This window comes from Gymnodraco acuticeps, unplaced genomic scaffold, assembly GCF_902827175.1.
Source record: "Gymnodraco acuticeps unplaced genomic scaffold, fGymAcu1.1, whole genome shotgun sequence".
Lineage (NCBI taxonomy): Eukaryota > Metazoa > Chordata > Actinopteri > Perciformes > Bathydraconidae > Gymnodraco > Gymnodraco acuticeps.
The window spans coordinates 1,866,051-1,887,237 of NW_022989983.1; the positions used below are offsets into that span (position 1 = coordinate 1,866,051).

The 21,187-nt window shown below is 43.8% G+C and overlaps 1 protein-coding gene across 2 annotated transcripts; it reads left to right on the forward strand.

Annotated features, from left to right (window-relative positions):
- The first annotated feature begins 4,529 nt into the window (after window positions 1-4,529).
- myh7ba (myosin, heavy chain 7B, cardiac muscle, beta a) lies at window positions 4,530-21,042 on the forward strand. Of its 2 annotated transcripts, XM_034212283.1 has the most exons (43): window positions 4,530-4,566; window positions 4,840-5,003; window positions 5,635-5,738; window positions 5,824-5,967; window positions 6,127-6,283; window positions 6,799-6,826; window positions 7,058-7,154; window positions 7,658-7,681; window positions 7,783-7,875; window positions 7,981-8,044; window positions 8,128-8,226; window positions 8,311-8,414; window positions 8,546-8,684; window positions 8,765-8,883; window positions 9,308-9,457; window positions 9,646-9,816; window positions 9,899-10,078; window positions 10,163-10,295; window positions 10,381-10,457; window positions 10,783-10,870; window positions 10,966-11,083; window positions 11,170-11,293; window positions 11,420-11,556; window positions 13,388-13,643; window positions 13,727-13,969; window positions 14,077-14,253; window positions 14,333-14,478; window positions 14,566-14,656; window positions 16,639-17,028; window positions 17,108-17,234; window positions 17,322-17,637; window positions 17,729-17,912; window positions 18,084-18,249; window positions 18,349-18,473; window positions 18,564-18,679; window positions 18,783-18,975; window positions 19,079-19,282; window positions 19,619-19,744; window positions 19,899-20,069; window positions 20,182-20,286; window positions 20,370-20,465; window positions 20,557-20,691; window positions 20,930-21,042. In XM_034212283.1, exons 2-43 carry the CDS (start codon window positions 4,907-4,909, stop codon window positions 20,939-20,941), a joined length of 5,826 nt encoding a protein of 1,941 aa, XP_034068174.1. In that variant the 5' UTR covers window positions 4,530-4,566; window positions 4,840-4,906; the 3' UTR covers window positions 20,942-21,042. The 2 variants fall into 2 exon arrangements, with proteins under 2 accessions (XP_034068174.1, XP_034068173.1); XM_034212282.1 differs by lacking the exons at window positions 4,530-4,566; window positions 4,840-5,003; window positions 5,635-5,738; window positions 5,824-5,967; window positions 7,058-7,154 and having other exon boundaries at window positions 6,136-6,283.
- The last annotated feature ends 145 nt before the right edge of the window (window positions 21,043-21,187 follow it).

Below are 21,187 nucleotides of genomic sequence, written 5' to 3' on the forward strand. Positions count from 1 at the left end.
GCAGCGGCCGCTCTAAAGTATTCACTGTCCGACTCACACAAGCAGCTGATACATATCCCCAGTTCCCCTTAGCCTAAGTGAATGTGTGTCAGTCTGAATTGACGCTGTTTGGTATCACAACGCTGTTATGAAAGTTTCTCTGGTATAAAATGGGTGATGTTAGCATAGCAACCGAAGCTAAACTGACTACTTGCTATTACTATCCTATTGTGGCATAAACCGTTTTCTACAGGCACATTTTACCGGCGTATTTTTATTATGATTCTACTTGTGATAGTCGGACACGACAACCTGTGCAGCCCATGTATTGATTCCATCCGATAGCTGCTATAATACAAAACAACACGTCTGCCTCTCTCCACAATGATCAATAACAGTGAACGGATGGTCAAAGTAAGGTACAAATAAACAGAATCACACGAAGCCTGGTTAGTGTTGCCTGACTTTATAAAGTGTGTTTATAAGCACTACTGCTTGTAGGCAGGCATGACAGTCGACCCATGTTCAGGGGAGGAGGGTTTAGTTTCCTGCACGCCTCGACGTAAGAGAGACGTAAGCGACGCCTCCTCTTAGCTCCGAAGCTCTTGCCTCTAGACCGACAATTTTTTGTAGCTGGAAGTGAACCGGATTCCGGAGCTAAGAGGCGGCGCCGCTGCGGTGTGAACAGGAAAAACCGGCACTTTTCAGGCTCCAGCTCCGAGCCGGAGCTGAAAACGCGTTGGTGTGAAAGGGGCATCAGAGGGGCGTGGGGAGGGGCTCCTTATTTTCATCTAAAGTAACAGACAGAGGATCAGCACTTTGGAAACAGGGCTGAAACAGAGGGGATTATATTGTTATTATAACATTTAATGTTTGTTCTGATAAGCAACCAAGCAAACGTACATACAACTTTTAATAGAAAGGGAAAAAAGGAAGTAAAATAAATAAATGAAAGAACAAGATAAAAACTGTGAGTGCACAAAGCACTTTTTATTAGGGTTAGGGTTTTTTACAGCAACATATTCTAAGCTGCTGTAACTAGAAAATGTGCACTGATTTGGCTTCATTAGAGTGTGTGTCAGGTTTAATGAAAAAGATCTTGATACAAATGATATATTATAAATAGGCTATGTTACAATTATGATGAAATTGACTCTTAACTTTTCTACAAAAAGAAAAAGAATAATAGCAATGAAGATAAATAAAAAAACAGAGAGTGCGTAAAGAACAGTTTAAGCAATTACAGCAACATTTATTTTTATATAAAAAAAGTATATTGGTATATTTATTTGATTGGAGAGTTTGTGTTAAGCTCAACAAAAGATATCAGATAGAGCAATATGTTTCAATAATAATAAGTGTGATACATTTTGTCTAACCAGAAATGCTTCTCGATTGGTTTGAAACGTGAAGCAGGAGTGAGAACAAGTGATAGAAAATCCAGCCTCGTTTCTATATAGAGCGGACGTACTGCAGCTCAACGTGCTTTAAGTCATACAATAAAAGACGAAAGGAGATAAGAGAGATGCTTCTTTCTAGACAAAGACATTTAAAAAGCCACAGGTTGAAAGAATAACAGGGTGCACAATATAAGGAAACTTTAAATTGTTTTATGAAAATAAAATGTTTAGTGATAAAAATAGGGTGAAATTGTTGTTCAAATGTAATCATGAACGTTAAAGCTTCCGCCAAGGTTCAAATCTAAGTTCCTCTGGCTGTTTTGTTCAATAACTAAAAGTAGCTTCAACGTGTTTTGTTCCGAGTCTGTGAACAGTCAGAAAACATTTTCCAGGTGACCTCAGAGGCCGGCCGGTGCATCGGGGAGACGAAGAAGGTCAGAAATGTGGCAGCAGTCGCTTTAAATCAATTCAATAACTAACCGGTGGCCAGAGCAGAGACCTCATGTCATTTCTCTGGATCCAGTCCGTGATATAACCTCCGAGTGCTGCTTTATTTTTAAATCATGACAGGCTGACTTTGTTACTGACTTGATATGGCTGTTAACATTACAATTGGAATCATAACATTGATCATAACTTATTTGCAGAGCAATACAATGAACAGGTCTTCATTTATTTAACAAGGCCCCCACTGACAGTGCCTATTATCCACCTAATTGAAACATCATACATTACATTAATGCCCATCATGCGAACAATATATTGTTATTTAAATACTGTAAATCCTGAACAACCCTTTGAACATGTTGCACATTTCTGCTCCACACTTTGAACATTCGTCATCTTTTATTTTACTGTACTCTTGTTTATTTATATTTTGTGTAATATTGTCTTTATTTTCAATGTATATATATATGTACACTATTTTTGCTGGTTTAAAAAACAACAACAACAAATGTAATCTTCTTTCTGTGTCATATGCAACATTTACACCAAAGCAAATTCCTCGCATGTGAAAACCTACTTGTTAATAAACCCATTTCTGCTTCTGAAAGCTGTTCTTTCTACTGAAGTCTTGTTTTGCCTCTGATGAACAGTCCCACCTGTGCAGAAGCCGAACACAGAGAGACAGAGAGGTGCGGGATTAAACTCAGCCGAGAGAGACTGCACTCATAATTTTCAATCTCTCTCCATCCCGCTGCCTAAGCCTGCTGGCATTCTCCGCATGACGATCTAAAACAACTGTGACAGACCCCCAGATCAAGCCCTGATGCCCAAAATGTCGGCTCCTCGCTTTGCACATCACCAGATCCACTGCTGTGAACTGAGATCATGGAGCCTGCATTTCGAGGGCCGAGGCATGCAGCTGGGCGTCGGTTTGGTCAATTTATACTTGGAGGTAATTCAAAGCCGAACAAATGTCCAATAATCAAAACATGAGACTTAATGGGTCTGGCCACATTAGGGTCTAAATGATTTTAAGGAACACGGGGGATGTAAGGAGAGCTCTGAGAAGTCAGCTGTTGCAGCGGGCTGCAGCGAAGCAGAGAGATGTGCTGAGGGACGACGCCATCACCGCATGCACTTCCCTAAGTGTGTGTGTGCGTGCGTGTGTGTGTGTGTGTTTACGTGCCGGAGTATGTGGACTTATTTAAAGCCAGTAGCTCTGGGGACTTTTGGGATTCATCTCCTCCTCCTCATGTGTTATCAGCATTCCAGCTTTGTTTTCAAATGGTGCAGCAAGTGGCATAGTACATAAAGCAGCCTCTGCTTCTCTGAAGAGCCCCTTGTCCCAGAATAGCTCCGGCCCTCTCTATCTCACTGATGCCCGAGAAAGTTTGAGCCATCACGGAAACACCTCTCAATCTGCCACGGCGACAGATAACGGCATCAACAAAGATGGCCGCCCTCCCCTCAAGTCAAGACGCCATTTCTTGTTTCTGTGTTTGTGCTGAGAGAAAATTAAGCTTTCTGTCGATTAAAGTAAGCTTGTAAAAGTCTACGTTGGAAGTAGACGGCCATCTTAAGCTGATCTAATGTGGCGTTTTGCAGGTTCGACGCAGCCAACAGTCAACAGTCAATCTCCCTATCAGGAATGCTGGACTCTGGCTTTGTCTATTCTGAGAAACTCTGGTCCCCTTCCCTCCCCCCGGGCTGCACTGTCACCCCGCTCCCATACCAGGCACCAACCTCTCCCCTTGCTCTGAAGGTCAGATCTTGTGGAGCCAGAGTGTGAGAGGCGCAGTGCTAATGCCAGAATGACTGGATACACAAAATCACAACAGCTATATAACACAGCGTGCTACCAGTGGATAGTTACCATCATACTATATAACTCATCCCCCCTTGGGGCCAAAGCTCCACTTATCGCTGGCTGACAGCTTCCAGAAACTGAAAAACTAGAATTAAATGTAAGATCTTTCATCACATACCTGGAATGACTCGTCTCTGTGTTTATTGCTTTTAAATTCATGCGAGGCACTTTATTGTGTGACATGAGCCACGTGCCATGGTTCTCTCTATTAATATAATGTAGTGTATTTATAGTAGTAGGCCTATGTTTAATGCCACACAGCTCCTGAAATAATCTCTTCTAAGGTTGCATCCTCCGTGACCACACACAATAGCAAACATCCCTCTGGGCACATAACAACAAGAAGGCTGCATGGCTATTACTTAGAGGCAATAAGCATCACAGTCACCTAAAGTGGGAAGAGTTCAGGAGTTTAAGTGAGAATAAAATCAATAATCCATTTCTAGATTTGTACTTAAACTGAACCTGAATCATCTTTCATATTCTTTAATTTGGGGCTTAATTTCCATGTTTTGTGAGGCAATGATGTAGCGCCCTTCAAATTCTACTGAGTGAAAAAATTCTCCCCTGCAGGGATGCTCCGAATGCAACTCTCTCCCACTCCCTCCAGTGTGTACAGTGCATAAAATAACTGGGATACAAAAATAGCCGGCTTGGGTTTAGCGCAATGACAAAAACGTAGCTTTCCTTTTGTGTCAATTGAGACAGGCGCCCAGCACCAATAGGCGTGGGAGGAGGTGGCATATGCTAATGAGGGACAAATGTTCACTGACCGTGACCTTGAGGAACACAGTATAAAGGAGGGCACATCTCAGCAAGTTGTCATTTCGTTGTGATCTTCCTGAAGTCAGTGGACAGCTTTTTGCCTGTTTGGTAGGTTGATTACGCATTTTACGCGCGGTTGGCTGCCCTTTAAATCGTCTTGTTTAGTTATAATATCCTTAAAGTAATGTAGTGATACTGTTTATCTCTGCTGGCAGGTGTCAGATAACGCGATTTCAGTTTTTTTTTCTTTTGTTCTCACTTGGTGGTGGTGGATTTGCGCTTTTTACGCACACGTGTCTCCATGGCCACTCTGTTTTTCATCAAGACTGAAGTTTTAAAGAACTACTCACCCTAATGCAAAGTTTTGTTTTCCCACAAAAGGAATTCCTCACCTCGTCTGAGTCGCTGGTCCCTCCGGTTGTTTTCGGACCGGGAAGCAGCTGCCACCATGTCACGCTATGACACGAAGGAGTTCGGGGAGGCTGCTCAGTTTTTACGCAAATCTGAGCTGGAGATGATGGCGTCGCACACCGTGGCTTTTGACGGTAGGCCTATGAGACTTCAGAGAAACGAAACCTCGTAGGGCAGATCACATGAAATACAAATATTCAGATCACAGGTTAACTTCGTTTTTAATTCAACGTTTAATTAGTTTCTGTTTTTAAATAAACAATCAGCAGATGGAGCGAAATTGCAGTTGCCTTTATTGCACTGGTGTGCTTCTTTTTTTTTTAACACAATAGTATTATAGTGTGTAAAAGTGCCCTAAGTTATCCAGAATGTATAGTTATTTGGTGTTAGAAACACCACATGTTAAATAACATAACTTTATAAAATGAATATCACAAGATTTTTAGCTTGTGGTAAAATAAGTAACACAATATACAAATGTAATATAACTTTATAAAACGAGTTAGATAATACCACATACTTTATTTTTTAAAGTAAAGCCATGTATCATTATTTGATCATAACATTGTTTTGTTAAAGGAACTACATAATTAAAGTTTTAAGATTTCCATTTGAGTATATTTGCAACATATTCTAAGAGATTTTTTGTTGTATTTCTTTAAATATATATTTTTATTTATCTCTGCCAACATGTGTATTGTGGAACGTTTTGTTGCTTCCTCCCTCACACTGCCCCCCCCCCCCCCCCTTCTGCTGTCCTGTTAGGTAAGAAGCGGGCCTGGGTCCCGGATGAAAAGGAAGCGTACATCGAGATCGAGATCAAGGAGCGCAGCGATGACAAAGTCATTGTTGATAGCACAGATGGAAGGGTAAGTAACCATCACTGTGTATACATGAAAACACTTTAAACTCCCATGATCCCTTTCTCATGCCCGCCTGTGTTCGTCCCTTCAGACTCTGACGGTGAAGGAGAGCGACATCCAGCAGATGAATCCTCCGAAGTATGACATGATCGAAGACATGGCCATGCTGACGCACCTGAACGAGGCCTCGGTGCTGTTCAACCTGCGCAGACGCTACTCTGCCTGGATGATCTACGTGAGTATCCCGTTATGGAGCGACAGTACTTCCCCCATCCCATGTTCCCATGTTCCCTAAAGAGGCATCATGATCCAGATGAAGTTACACAGTTCAAGCCTGATCAATGTCAGCCTGTCACCTTGTATGTTGTATGATAATGTTGTGTCTCCTCCTCAGACGTACTCCGGGCTCTTCTGTGTGACGATGAATCCGTACAAATGGCTTCCCGTCTACACCGCCGCTGTGGTCGCCGCCTACAAAGGCAAACGCCGCTCTGAGGCGCCGCCGCACATCTACTCCATCGCAGACAATGCATACAATGACATGCTGAGCAGTGAGTGCACTATAAGATATTATAAACACACACAGTACACACAAACAGTGGTGGAAAGTACACTCACTCAAGTACTGTACCTGCGTAAAACATTTGAGGTTCTTATAATTTATTTAAGTGTTTTAATGTAATGCCATTTAGTACTCACTTACTTTTAAAAACCTATAATGATCATGTGAAATGCAATGAATTGTTACAGTGAATTAATTGGAAAATAATATTTAAAACTATTCAATTGCAGCCAGCTACATTAAAATGTATCTTACAAGTCACTGCATCAATAATAATTACTTAATATTATAATATATAATAAAAAACAAAACAATGAGTTGACTTTAGCAACATATTTTGAATGCAGGACTTGTATTCAAATATGGAATAAGTACTTTAGTAAGTCAAAGCTTTTAATACTTTTTCCATTTTAGCAAACAAACACATACGCACTGATACAAAATATAAACGCTCACGTTGGTCAGTCAGTTGTTAAAAGCCTGGTGTTATTTTCTCTTCCTCAGATCGGGAGAACCAGTCCATGCTCATCACGTAAGTATTTACTGCTTTAGATCTGTATAAGCAGCAATATACAACAATATAGATCGTCCACACACAGCAACTTTAAAGATTTCATATTTTTTCGCCAACTTTTTTGACTTTTACTGAAATCTTTATTTTTTACTTTTCCTTCCTGTTTTGTAATTATTTTGCTACACAGCTTTCTGACCGGTGTTTACCTGTTGTATATATACACTGTGTTATTTTTTCACACTCCTATAGCGGAGAATCCGGTGCTGGCAAAACTGTCAACACGAAACGTGTCATTCAGTATTTTGCCAATGTGGCAGCTATTGGGGAATCAACTGCCAAGAAAGGAGTAAGGCTGATGTGGCAACCTTTTTTTTTTGTTCCCAGCTTTTTTCTTTTTTGCTGTATTTTCTTCATTTTTGGTCCCAGGAATCCCCTTTAAACCGTTCCTTACATTTCCCTCATGGTGAATCTGAAATTACATTCATGTCTTTACCCTCATTGTTGTGAAGCCCTTTCCAGCCACTTTACTCTTTCTTATTGATTTTTTAACTATTTTTATTTTTCCCTTTCCATGTCATTTCCTCTTTTTGTGGCTCAAATTTTTCCATTTTCTTTCCCTTTGCTTTGAGTTTTGACTTTCTTGTATTAATTTTTCCTTTTACCTTTTATCTCCCCCGCGTTCACACCATCATATAAAACAAGGTGGCCATTGTCTTTTTTACCACAGCTTTAACAATCACTATCTAATTCTCCAGTTGGTCATAATGTCCCCCTTTCCTTGTGAAAGCATTATTCAATCATGCCTCATGAGACCTGACACTCACAGGCTTCTTACCTTCCCCTTTACAGCAAGGTCCTGCCACGAAAACAGCGGTAAGTTTAAAATACAAAACAGCGATTAATAATTAATTATGTCATAAAAAATAATGTGACTGAGCATTTTACTTACTTAACATTTATTTTGTCTGGCCCAGGGGACTCTTGAGGATCAAATCATTGAGGCGAACCCCGCCATGGAGGCGTTTGGAAATGCCAAAACGCTAAGGAATGACAACTCATCCCGCTTTGTGAGTACCTGGAAAACCCCCTTCATATTGTATACAGTATAAACATTAATGTGAAATAAAATACTGCTATTTATTTGGCTAATTTACCTTTCCTTTCCCTAACAGGGCAAGTTCATTAGGATCCACTTTGGACCGACTGGCAAACTGGCCTCCTCTGATATCGACATATGTGAGTTAATATTCAAAGAATGAATTCATGCTGTATTTCTTCTTGTTACACGTCTAATATGAACTCTCCCATCTGCTGTTTAGATCTTCTGGAAAAATCCAGAGTTATATTCCAGCAGCCCGGAGAGAGGAGCTACCACATCTACTACCAGATCATGTCGCAGAAGAAACCCGAACTATTAGGTGAGTTATTCGGGCTGCGTTTGGATATTTCCACACGTCCCTCTGCAGGACTCTGAACGAGACTCTGTAAACGTTTTGTTTCAGACATGCTGCTGGTGTCCTCCAACCCGTACGATTACCACTTCTGCTCCCAGGGCGTGATCTCCGTGGAGAACATGGACGATGGACAGGAGCTGATGGCCACTGATGTAAGAGCCCTCATTTTGCAGCGGAGGAAAATATATTAACATGTTTTAAATGATCAAAAGGGCTAATTCCACATGGGAAACATTGATTATGTTTTAAAGTTGTAACATGACTTACCTCTGTTTCCTCACAGCATGCCATGGACATCCTGGGCTTTCTGTCGGATGAGAAGTACGGCTGCTATAAAATAGTGGGGGCCATCATGCACTTTGGAAACATGAAGTTCAAGCTGAAGCAGCGCGAGGAGCAGGCGGAGGCCGACGGCACTGAAAGTAAGACACCGGAACAAAGACAGGAATAGATTAGATAAACGCAAGTTATTTATGGTTTCTTTTGTCCCGTTTGATAACAGGTGCGGACAAGGCTTCGTACCTGATGGGCGTCAGCTCAGCCGACCTCATCAAGAGCCTCCTGCACCCGAGGGTGAAGGTGGGGAACGAGTACGTGGTGAAGGGGCAGAACGTCGAACAGGTGAGGAGATGAAACATCCAAAGTCTATGTTTCATTATTGATGTAAATATCTGTAAGACAATGATGAGGCACAACATAATACATATATTAAATCAGATCAAACATGTTCCTAGTCTGTCAAATGTTTTCAGAGTAGAATAAAATTCAGTTCTGCCTGATGGACGGGTCTTAATCAATACAGTCAATACACTTGCCACTCCACACACACTAGAGTTCGGTATCTAAGCAACAGAGGCTATTCATGTGAATGACAGCGGTGTGTGTGTGTGTGTGTGTGTGTGTGTGTGTGTGTGTGTGTGTGTGTGTGTGTGTGTGTGTGTGTGTGTGTGTGTGTGTGTGTGTGTGTGTGTGTGTGTGTGTGTGTGTGTGTGTGTGTGTGTGTGTGTGTGTGTGTGTGTGTGTGTGTGTGTGTGCACGTGCGTAGGTTAACTTCTCCGTCGGCGCTCTGGCCAAAGCCACGTATGACCGCATGTTCAAGTGGCTGGTGGGGCGGATCAACCGCACGCTGTACACCTCGCTGCCTCGCCAGTACTTCATCGGGGTGCTGGACATCGCCGGGTTTGAGATCTTTGAAGTAAGTTGATCCGTACTGCAATTATTTATAATATTTTTTAAATAGATTTCTCTATTTCTATGGCCATATTTTGGTTAAGTATCAACAGGTGCTTATTGGTTTCTGATTGTGATTAATTATTTTCTGCAGGAATATGTTTTTCATGTTTCTGAATCTCCCTCTGAACACCTGTTACTCTCTCATTGCAGCTCAACAGCTTCGAGCAGCTGTGCATCAACTTCACCAATGAGAAACTGCAACAGTATTTCAACCACCACATGTTCATCCTGGAGCAGGAGGAGTACAAGAGGGAGGGTATCGAGTGGACCTTCATCGACTTCGGGCTCGACCTTCAAGCTTGCATCGATCTCATCGAAAAGGTGAACGAAGCGTTTTATCCTCAATTGAAAATCATAAATGAGTTTCAAAGACACGTATATGTGACCCTCTGTTTTCCTCCAGCCGCTGGGCATCATGTCCATCCTTGAAGAGGAGTGCATGTTCCCAAAGGCCACAGACAGCAGCTTCAAAGCCAAGATGTACGATAATCACATCGGCAAGTCGCCTAACTTCCAAAAGCCGCGGCCGGACAAGAAGCGCAAGTACGAGGCGCATTTTGAGCTGGGGCACTATGCCGGCGTGGTAAGTGTTCTCACTAAAGCCCTTTCAACCTTAATCCTTAAATACAGAATGAAATAATAATGGATGTCACTGTTTCTTCAATAGGTACCGTATAACATTGCTGGCTGGCTGGAGAAAAACAAAGACCCTCTGAACGAGACGGTGGTGGCTTGTTTCCGGAAGTCGTCTAACAAGCTGATAGCTTCTCTGTACGAGAGCTACGTGAACTCAGACTCAGGTACAGTAAACAGGTCTCTGGCAGAAGGCTGTAGCATAAAGAAGGAAACCAACCGAAATTAATCAGTCTGTGTATCACCTCGCAGTGGCTGAACCCAAAGCTGGCACCAAGGAAAAGAGGAAGAAGGCGGCGTCTTTCCAGACCGTGTCTCAGCTTCACAAGGTGAGACTGACTCCACAGGGTGAAATGATCCGTTACTGCAGACAGACGTTATTCTGAATATCTTTCAATGTTGCGTGTGGTGCGAGAAATGGTGTCATTGGACGGCTGGGACGGAGGCAGTTAAGACTTGCAGTGATGTTTAGGGCAATGATCACATGAACATCACTTTAAGTCTGTGCTGGCTCTCTCCTCTTTACATCAAGGAACTCACGTGTAAGGAAAGTCCTGCAGAATAATAAGATTTACATATTTAGTTTTAATTGACCAATAGTCAAGATGTTATTAGTAATTTAACTTGATTTGCTGTACCTCTCCTTTCCTACAGGAAAACCTTAACAAGCTGATGACCAACCTGCGCAGCACCCAGCCTCATTTTGTGCGCTGCATCATCCCTAATGAGACCAAGACTCCAGGTAACTCACAGCAGCATCATCATCATGCTGCATGTCTAAAGCCAAAGAGCCAAAAAATAGGATTTGGCCAAAGTTTTTTTTACTTGTTTTTGCAGGGATCATGGACGCCTTTTTGGTTCTGCACCAGCTGCGCTGCAACGGCGTGCTTGAAGGCATCAGGATCTGCAGGAAAGGCTTTCCCAACCGCCTCCTCTACGCTGAATTCAAACAGCGGTACAGATAAGATCACTTCTACATATTCTTACATCGATCTTAGGTCCCATTGATATCCTAAAATACTCTTTTATTCATCGATTCAGCTACCGCATCCTGAACCCTCAATGCATCCCTGATGATAAGTTCATGGACAGCAGGATGGCTGCAGAGAAGCTGCTGGCCTCCCTGGACATCGACCACAACCAGTACAGATTTGGACACACAAAGGTAGGATTACAAAATTGATGGTGTAATTTTTTGTTGAATTTCAGTTTTAGTTGTGTCATGAGGTTCTTTTTTGGTGAGGTGTCCCTTAATCATTGTTTCCTTTTACCCCCCGGTGTCTTCCTGTAGGTGTTCTTTAAGGCCGGCCTGCTGGGTGTCCTCGAGGAAATGAGGGACGAGCGTCTGGCTAAAATCCTGACGCTGCTGCAGGCGGCCGCTCGGGGCAGGATGTTGAGGAAGGAGCTGAATAAGTTCTCAGATATGAGGTAAGAAGAAACTTTCATTGACTAAATCAAACATTTTTATGAACCTGACTGAATAGGAAATGTATTAACAGGCAGAGAAAAGCTTGAAATCTCACAGGAAGGTTAAGACGTTAAGACCCCCCCCAACAGTTGCTGTTTTGAACAGGTTCAATAGAAACACAATCATCCTGTGTTACTCTACACCTCAGTGTTCACTCCCTTGCTGCAGTATGTGTGGCATGCAAGGGCAGTGTTATCGGCGTGTGTGAGGCGTGTGCTCGCCCTTGTATGGTGACCAGGCATGTGTGTGGCCCTTCAGTTAATAAGGGCCCTGTCGTTCTCCTACAAACACACACACACTCCTGCAGGTCTCCGGCCATTCTCTCCATCCTCTCTCTCTGAGTTAAACAATGCTGACGATGTCCGCAGAGCCAGGTGGCGACATATGTCAAGTGGCAGCTGCTTTGAGGCCCTCCCTAAAAATACAACCCCCGCCCTCCCCCCCCCCCCCCCTAGATGCCCCATGGCCCCTGGACCCTTTTGTCCGCGGCGCCTGCACTTCTAAGTGAGTGCATTGGTGGGATATGTGGCGGGTGACAGAGGATTAAAGTCGGTGGTTGGACAGAGGGCTTTAGTTTCTAAATAAACACAGACGCTCACCTTTTGAGAGGCACCCCGGTATGGAGTCATGTCAAAAATGCAATCATCAACCCCTCCCAAACACACACACACTCACCTCCCACCCTGGAGTGTGTGCAAGCTCTCTCAAACTCACCCTCTAAAGACTGACAGGGAGTCCTTGACCGGGTCCATATTTAGGGCTGCGAGGCGCCATTCTACTGAGACTAAATCAAGACAAAATCTGGTAACCCTGTTTGGGCACGGTGATGAAACATCAAAGGTGTATGATTTCATTTCCCCATCCCTCTGTGTATGATTAGATACTAGAGAGTGGATAGCAGCAGGATTAGTGCCAAAATGAGTTACTAAATAAATAAACGGGGAGCTCCACCATAAATCTTTCTGACCTTCTTCTCTTAACTTGATCTGAACTTGACTTCTACTCGATTTAACCGCGATGAACTCCAGCAACATCTCATCAATGCCCCAAGTAATATTCAAAATGTGCGGATTTATATTTAGTTATTTTAATTGTACTGTTATTTATACAAGTGGATGTTGATATCATATTTCTATGTTTAGTTTGGTTTAATTAAGTTGACTTTTGTATAATAAGTGGCAGAAGCCTCAAACTATTTATCCAGACTTGTAGCTGCCTAATTTTCCTTCTTCTCTTCAAGCAAACGATTGTCTCCACTTTTGGCACAGTTAGTCTGTTTCATAAGAGTTTTGTGAGTCTATTTGAAATGACTAGGTTAGCTACGTTAGCTAGCTAGCTTACAGCAGCCTAGCTAGTCATTTTCCAGTGACAGTGATCGTTGGCCAACTTTATAATATCATAACGCCAATGCTGCGGTCCGAGCTGTGAGCATCACTTTTTAGTCGCTTTCATTAAACCCTGCGCAAGTTGCAGCTGCGCATGTGTTTTCATCGTTTCTGAAATTGCAGCGCGTTTCTCAGAATGGAAATGTTTTGGGCCTTTGCACGGCCAACGTATTTATCCAATACTTTTAGATAAAAATGTAGAACTAGGTTTGCCACATTTTTTATTGTGGACCAACTTTGTGAAAAATATGAAGTCCAATGCCAACAATAGCATCGTTTTCATCCAGTAAAACCGGAATACACCCGATGGGAATGGTTGTTTTCTGTGCCATTTTATATTTATTTTAAAACTTGACAAGAAAAAAAGGTAGAAAACTCTTTAATCCATCCTGATTTGTCTTTTTAGGGAGGCTCTCATGATCATCCAGTGGAACATCCGTGCCTTTAACGCTGTCAAGCACTGGCCCTGGATGAAGCTCTTCTTCAAAATCAAGCCCCTGCTGAAGAGCGCCGCCACCGAGAAAGAGCTGGCCGCTCTGAAGGACGAGATGACCAAGCTGAAGGACGCTCTGGATAAATCAGAGGTCAAGCGCAAAGAGCTGGAGGAGAAGCAGGTCAGCCTGGTCCAAGAGAAGAAGGATCTCTCTCTACAGCTGCAGGCAGTAAGTCATACTCACACATTCAGCTTTTGAAAAGACAGATTGTAGCGTGGGAAAACACTCAACAAGTAATCCTGTTTCTTTAGGAGCAGGACAATCTTGCAGATGCAGAGGAACGCTGTGAGCTGCTCATCAAAACTAAGATCCAGCTGGATGCCAAATTGAAGGAGGTCACGGAGAGGCTAGAGGATGAGGAGGAGATCAGCTCTAATGTTCTCGCCAAGAAGCGCAAGCTGGAGGACGAGTGCGCCGAGCTGAAGAGAGACATCGACGACCTGGAGACCACTCTGGCTAAAGTGGAAAAGGAGAAACACTCCACCGAGAACAAGGTAAGGATAGAGGAGTGACAGGCCTACAGAGGCCACAGAACGATCTAGATTTTCTTTAGATGTTCTCCTTTATGTGAGTCTAATGTGCTTATTCTTCTGGCTCGCAGGTGAAAAACCTGATTGAGGAAATGGCAGTGCTGGATGAAACCATCCTGAAGTTGACCAAAGAGAAGAAGGCTCTTCAGGAGGCTCACCAGCAGACTCTGGATGACCTGCAGGCGGAGGAAGACAAAGTCAACACTCTGACCAAAGCCAAAGCAAAGCTGGAGCAACAAGTAGATGATGTGAGTGTATTTAAAGCAAAAGATGGTATTACTGTATGCATGACATGTCAAATGTTTTAACGTTTCTTCTGTAAATCAGCTGGAGGGATCACTGGAGCAAGAGAAGAAGCTGCGTATGGACCTGGAACGGGTCAAACGTAAGCTGGAGGGAGATCTGAAACTCTCCCTGGAGTCGGTTATGGACTTGGAGAACGACAAGCAGCAACTCGAAGAGAAGCTGAAAAAGTGAGTGTTATCATATATATTTACAGAAATATCTTCTTGCTATTAAAAAGCAATGATTAACAAAGATTGCCGAATGTTTTCTTACAGAAAAGACTTTGAAATGAATTCTATGAGTGCAAGGGTTGAAGATGAGCAAGCCTTGGTCAATCAGCTGGAGAAGAAGATAAAGGAGCTACAGGTAGAAACTAGTCTCTTACCTTCAGGCATGAGCAGTCCAGGGGCGGATCTACGGGGGGGGCAGCTGCCCCCCCACTGTAGAGCCTTGCCCCCCCAGCTGCCCCCCTAACTTTTGTTTCCCTAAAACTGTACTAAAACAAACCTACACTATTTCCACAAGCTTCTCAAGCAACAAAACAAGCATTACATTAGTTAAAAGTGAATCATTTTAAATATCATTTTAGGCCCGTTAAAAACGCAGCTACCCTGCATTAAACTGCGGAGTGGCGTTAACACAGACCGCGGCTCACAGAGCTGCAGAGAGGGAGCGAGCTGTCCCAGCACCTATGGATCAGCTTCCCCTGGGAGCATTTCCCTTTCCACTAGTTTTGTTTTTACTAAGGACGAGAGCTTGAAACTAAATATTAATAAAACGCTGCCATTTGAATCGATAGCGTTTAACAGACGGGCGCTATTTGGGGCGTTACGTTACAAAATACTACGCAGACAGCGTTAGCTGGGAGATCGATCACTTTGCTAAACTACGCGGTAGCCTACTATTAAATCCACGTAAACTACACATCACAGCAATGAGGCCAGATCAATGAAACCAGGATACATCCTTTACCGTAAAAACTGGATCCAAACACAGCTGCCTGTGTGCGCTTGATCAATACTTTCTGATGTTATATGATATGCTACATATTAGCTAGGCTACATGGCCCTAACGCGTAAAGTTATACAAGCATTTGTACCAGTGCTTTTCACAAGTAGACTCTTGCAGGCCAGAGTATAGGAGTGATTCAACAACAACACAAAGACATATGAGAAGTGATCAGGACGAACAGAAAGAGGAAAAGGAAAAGAGAGTTCACTGAAGAGGGTCAGAGCAGGAGGAAGAGGAGGAGATGTAGAGACCAGAAGGGTCAGAGCAGGAGGAAGAGGAGGAGATGAAGACATTAGTGAAGAAGAAGAAATGTATGTGAGGAATAAAGATGAAGTGTCAGAAAGAGGGACAGAGGCAGGGATCAGGAGGCAGATGAAACTCCAGCTGGACCACATGGTATGTTCTTATTCTCCTTACATATTCCATCACAGCAGCACAATCTAGCAGCTCTTAGTATTGACAAATATTGATTGAAATGTGTTGCTGCACAGGTCACCTGTAGCTCTCTGAAGAGATGGGTGATGTCATTTGTGTACTTCATTATAAGTTGAAATGTTGAGCTTGTCAATCTTAATCTGAAAATACAAAAACTGAAATATAGGTAAGAGAAGAAACTGACACTTTTGTGATGTAATTCCCTCAATGCAGATCACACATGGACTGATCCACACATGGACTGATCCATTATTTTAATAGGAGGGTAAATGGTATGGCGTGACGGGGTTGAAACAAACTGAGGGACAATATTGCAATTTCATAGATAATTCAAGTATTTTTTCAGAATTTCTTTTTGATCAGTTAAAGTTGACAAGCATATGATTATATTAGCAGCAACATTTTGGGATAATTGGCCATTTTGATTTGTTTGATATTAAATTAATATGTAATAATGCTTAGTGAGGACATGCAAATATGTCTGTCTAATACTAAGAAAACCAATTTTTTAAAAACAAAATATATATTTAGTTTTACATTGTAATGCAAAAAAACCTGTTCCATTAATTCATTGCTTTAAAATACATTTTGTAGTTTCCTTTCATTTAAAATTATTGAAGTAAGCTTGGGGGACTCAAAGGGCACCCGATTGTTTGTCTGAACACCTTGTTTCTCTTGTGCATTAAGAACACTTGTGTTAGGGCAGGAATGAACAATAAATAGGTTATATACAGTATAAAATACCACGTACTGTCCGCCCTCCCATGCCACCCTGGCATGACCTCTTGCCCCCCCTTTGCCCCCCCTTTGCCCCCCCTTTGCCCCCCCATGTAAAATGTTCTAGAACCGCCACTGGAGCAGTCATCATTTTGGCAAACTAACTGAGCATTGCTTTCCCCCAGGCTCGTACGGAGGAGCTGGAGGAGGAGCTGGAGGCCGACCGGGCTTGCAGGGCTAAGGTGGAGAAGCAGCGTGCCGATGTGGCTCGAGAGCTAGAGGAGCTGAGCGAGCGCCTGGAGGAGGCCGGGGGGGCGACCGTGGCCCAGATCGAGTTCAACAAGAAGAGGGAAGCTGATTTCCTGAAGCTGCGTCGAGACCTGGAGGAAGCCGTGCTGCACCACGATGCCACGACCGCCACTCTGCGGAAGAAGCACGCAGACAGCGTGGCGGAGCTGAGCGAGCAGATCGACAGCCTGCAGAGAGTCAAGCAGAAGCTGGAGAAGGAGAGGACCGAGGCCAAGATGGAGGTCGATGATCTGGCCTCCACCGTGGAGCAGCTGTCCAAGGGCAAGGTAGAGGAGAGACAATCTGAACGTAGGGTTCAGCTAGACCAATCCCTCAAACATCTATAAATGCATCTTTTGTTTGCAGGCCACTTCAGAGAAGATGTGCCGCCTGTATGAAGACCAAATGAACGAGGCTAAAGCCAAGGGGGAGGAGCTCCAGAGGCAGCTCAACGACACCACTACCCAGAAGGCCCGTGCTCAGGCTGAGAGCGGTAAGGAGCATTCATGTTATCATAAACCTTACAAACTGATTTGAAAGACCCGGTACTAATACAGGTACCTTTTTCTCCATGATGTAGCCGAGGTGGGCAGGAAACTTGAAGAGCGCGAGTCCACGGTCTCACAGCTCCAGCGAGCCAAGAACTCCTACAGCCAGAATGTGGAGGAGCTCAAGAAACAGCTGGAGGAGGAGAACAAGGCTAAGAACGCCCTGGCCCATGCACTGCAGTCATCTCGACACGACTGTGACCTTCTGAGAGAGCAGTACGACGAGGAGCAGGAGAACAAGGCTGAGTTGCAGAGAGGTCTGTCCAAGGCTAATGCCGAGGTGGCTCAGTGGAGGACTAAGTATGAAACTGACGCCATCCAGAGGACCGAGGAGCTGGAGGAAGCCAAGTGAGTTGGATTTGTTTTCAACGTACAGAATTCGACGAATATGCAGTGATGCTTTGAACAATGAGAGTTACATGTGGCTACCTCTCAATAGGAAGAAGCTGGTGACGCGTCTGCAGGACGCTGAAGAAACGGTGGAGGCTACAAATGCCAAGTGCTCCTCCCTGGAGAAGACTAAACATCGGCTCCAGACAGAGATCGAGGACCTGGTCATTGATCTGGAGCGCTCCAATGCTGCAGCTGCTGCGCTGGACAAGAAGCAGCGCAACTTTGACAAGGTATGGCAACTAATATAGAGGGTACATGTGCAATCACCCAATGTAGTCAGATACATTGTAATCCATTTTTGCATATGTTTTGGTGACAATAGTACTGGGTTATGGTCTCATGTACAGCCAGGCCAACTCCTGATTTGTTCTCAAAAGCAAACATGTGTCTTATTCCTCAAGGTGCTGGCTGAGTGGAAACAGAAGTATGAAGAGTGCCAGTCAGAGCTGGAGGGATCTCAAAAAGAGTCTCGCAGCCTGAGCACTGAGCTCTTCAAACTGAAGAACTCATATGAAGAGTCTCTGGATCATCTGGAGACGATGAAGAGGGAGAACAAGAACCTCCAAGGTACCTGTCGTCACATCATATTCACTTCCATAGTGAATATGATCGTTACCTTGACTTTATATACGATATATATAAATGTTTATCTCTCTACTTCCCTAGAGGAGATCTCTGACCTGTCTGATCAAATCAGTCAGGGAGTGAAGACCATCCACGAGCTGGAGAAAATAAAGAAGGGTCTGGACTTGGAGAAAAGCGAGATTCAAGCTGCTCTGGAGGAAGCTGAAGTAAGCACTTCCTCTTTCTTATTTTTCTTTTCTGGCACGGTTGACCCACAACACATATTCAAGCATTAAGTATCTGTCTCTCTGTCTCAGGGCACTCTGGAGCATGAAGAAAGCAAAACTCTGCGCATCCAGCTGGAGCTTAACCAGATCAAGTCAGAGGTTGACAGAAAGCTGGCGGAGAAGGATGAGGAAATTGACAGCCTTCGGTAAATTGTGTTGATTACTTGTTTCATCTTTCTTTGTAGTAAATCATCCCATTGGCCATCCCATACTAACAATTCTCTCTCCATTATCTCTTTCAACTTGTAGCCGTAACCACCAGAGAATGCTGGAGTCCCTGCAGGCTAATTTGGATGCAGAGGCGAGGTCTCGCAACGAGGCTGTGCGCCTGAGGAAGAAGATGGAGGGCGACCTCAACGAGATGGAGGTGCAGCTGAGTCATGCCAACAGGCAGGCTGCAGAGTCCCAGAAACTCCTGAGAAACCTGCAGGTTCAGATCAAAGTGAGTCCATCTGGCATCCTCCTAATAAACCTAACCTGTGGTGCAACATTCATTAGCAAATGCCACACATTCAACCCCTCTGACCGTACACTTGTGCCTCCAGGACATTCAGTTGGAGCTGGATGACACCACTCACCAGAACGAGGAGCTGAAGGAGCAGGTTGCAGTGACGGAGCGCCGCAACAACCTCCTGGGTGCGGAGGTGGAGGAGCTCAGGGCTCTGCTGGAGCAGAACGACCGGGCACGCAAGCTAGCTGAGCACGAACTGCTGGAGGCCACCGAGAGAGTCAACCTGTTGCACTCTCAGGTAGGAAGGAGGATTTAACACCACCCTGCAGGGCCTTTAGAAAAAGGATGCCTCCATAAACAAATCATCAAAAGAATGGACACTTACCTTCAGTCGATCGGTATGATGGGGTTCATTTGTCAAGCTAGCCAGTATGTGTGGTTGTTAGCTGAAAATAGTTAGCAAAAGTATGTTTTTCTCGCCTGTATGTTATTGTCTGGTTCAGCTGCTCTGACTGCGTAATCCCAACTAGTGGTTACCAAATGACAAAAATCCAAATGACAAAAATCTAAATCCGAAACAAGATAAACTGAAATTTCAATCCTAACATTATTTGTTAAATCTCTCTCGCTGCAGAATACTGGACTGATCAACCACAAGAAGAAGCTGGAGAACGATCTGTCCACGCTGTCAAATGAGGTGGACGATGCCGTGCAGGAGTGCCGTAATGCCGAGGAGAAGGCCAAAAAGGCCATCACTGACGTAAGAAATGGAGTAAACATTTACACTACAGAATGGAATGTATCTGAAGGGTGTTTGCTAGTAATCAGGTTGACCTGTTTGTAACATTCAGCTATTTGGTATTTATTCTCAGATTACTTGTAATGTTCATCTCTGATCCTTTGTTTGATTGTAGGCAGCCATGATGGCCGAGGAGCTGAAGAAGGAGCAGGACACCAGCTCCCATCTGGAGAGGATGAAGAAGAACATGGAGCAGACCATAAAGGATCTGCAGATGCGTCTGGACGAAGCTGAGCAGATCGCCCTCAAGGGCGGCAAGAAGCAGGTCCAGAAGCTGGAGGCCAGGGTGAGAGATGAGACGAATTCAAGAACTGTGAAGCCCCTATCATATCACACCCGATAATACATGTAATGGGAAGTTTATGTGTAATAAGTGGATTTCCTGCTCTTTCTGGTAGGTCAAAGAACTGGAGAATGAAATGGAGTTAGAGCAAAAGAAGAGCCAGGAGTATCAGAAGGGAGTACGCAAGTACGAGAGGAGAATCAAAGAGCTCTCCTACCAGGTAAACCAACACTGTTTGCACATAAGACATGCCAAGGTATGGAAATATGAATGAATGTTTTTTTACATACGTTGTGTGTGCAGGCTGATGAAGACAAGAAGAACCTGATCCGCATGCAGGACCTCATCGACAAGCTGCAGGTCAAAGTGAAGAGTTACAAGAGACAGACTGAAGAAGCGGTGAGTTAACAATCAGAAGTTTAACAATTCTGTACGCTCGCTGATGAATGCTTGAATAACCAACGAGCCTCCCGTCTCCTCCTCTCTGCAGGAGGAGCAGGCGAACACCAGCCTCTCCAAGTACAGGAAGCTGCAGCACGAGCTGGATGACGCCGCGGAGAGGGCTGATACGGCCGAAACGCAGGTCAACAAGCTCCGCGTCCGCACCCGTGACCAAGGAAGCAAGGTTCGCAAACTAAATACATTCGATATTACAGCATGCTTCAAAATTGAATGACCTTTTAGAAGAATTTATTAAAATTAGCCAGCAGGCTTCAGTACAAGAACATATCTGAGAGCAGACGATGTAACCCTCTGTCGAAGATGACCTCATAGCCCTCTCATGTGATCTGAGTGCGGTCATGAGTAACATGTGACACTGTGTATGTGGTTGCTAATAAACACCCGTGTCTTGTGTATTGCAGCACGCTGAGTGATGTGAGGGCGGACGCTGCAGCCAGACATTTCACAGCCAGCCAGCTGCAACAGCTGTGCTCCACTGTGATCCCAAATAAAGGCTTCAAATGTCGACTTTAAATACGACTGCTCTTGTTTTTTGTTTGTGTGAATATGTGATAAAGATAGAAATCCCACAAGGAAGGTCTAAAGAAGAATTTATTATATTATTAATTTGACAAACAGCTGTTAAATAAGAAAAAATGAAGTTAAATACCAGCATTAGA

Excerpts from the sequence above, each read along its gene's own strand:
- myh7ba (XM_034212283.1), top strand. The coding sequence starts at position 4,907 with ATGTCACGCTATGACACGAAGGAGTTCGGGGAGGCTGCTCAGTTTTTA. Across the intron at positions 17,235-17,321 it reads CCGTGCTCAGGCTGAGAGCG|CCGAGGTGGGCAGGAAACTT; the intron begins GTAAGGAGCATT and ends TCCATGATGTAG. Across the intron at positions 20,287-20,369 it reads TCAAAGAGCTCTCCTACCAG|GCTGATGAAGACAAGAAGAA; the intron begins GTAAACCAACAC and ends TTGTGTGTGCAG.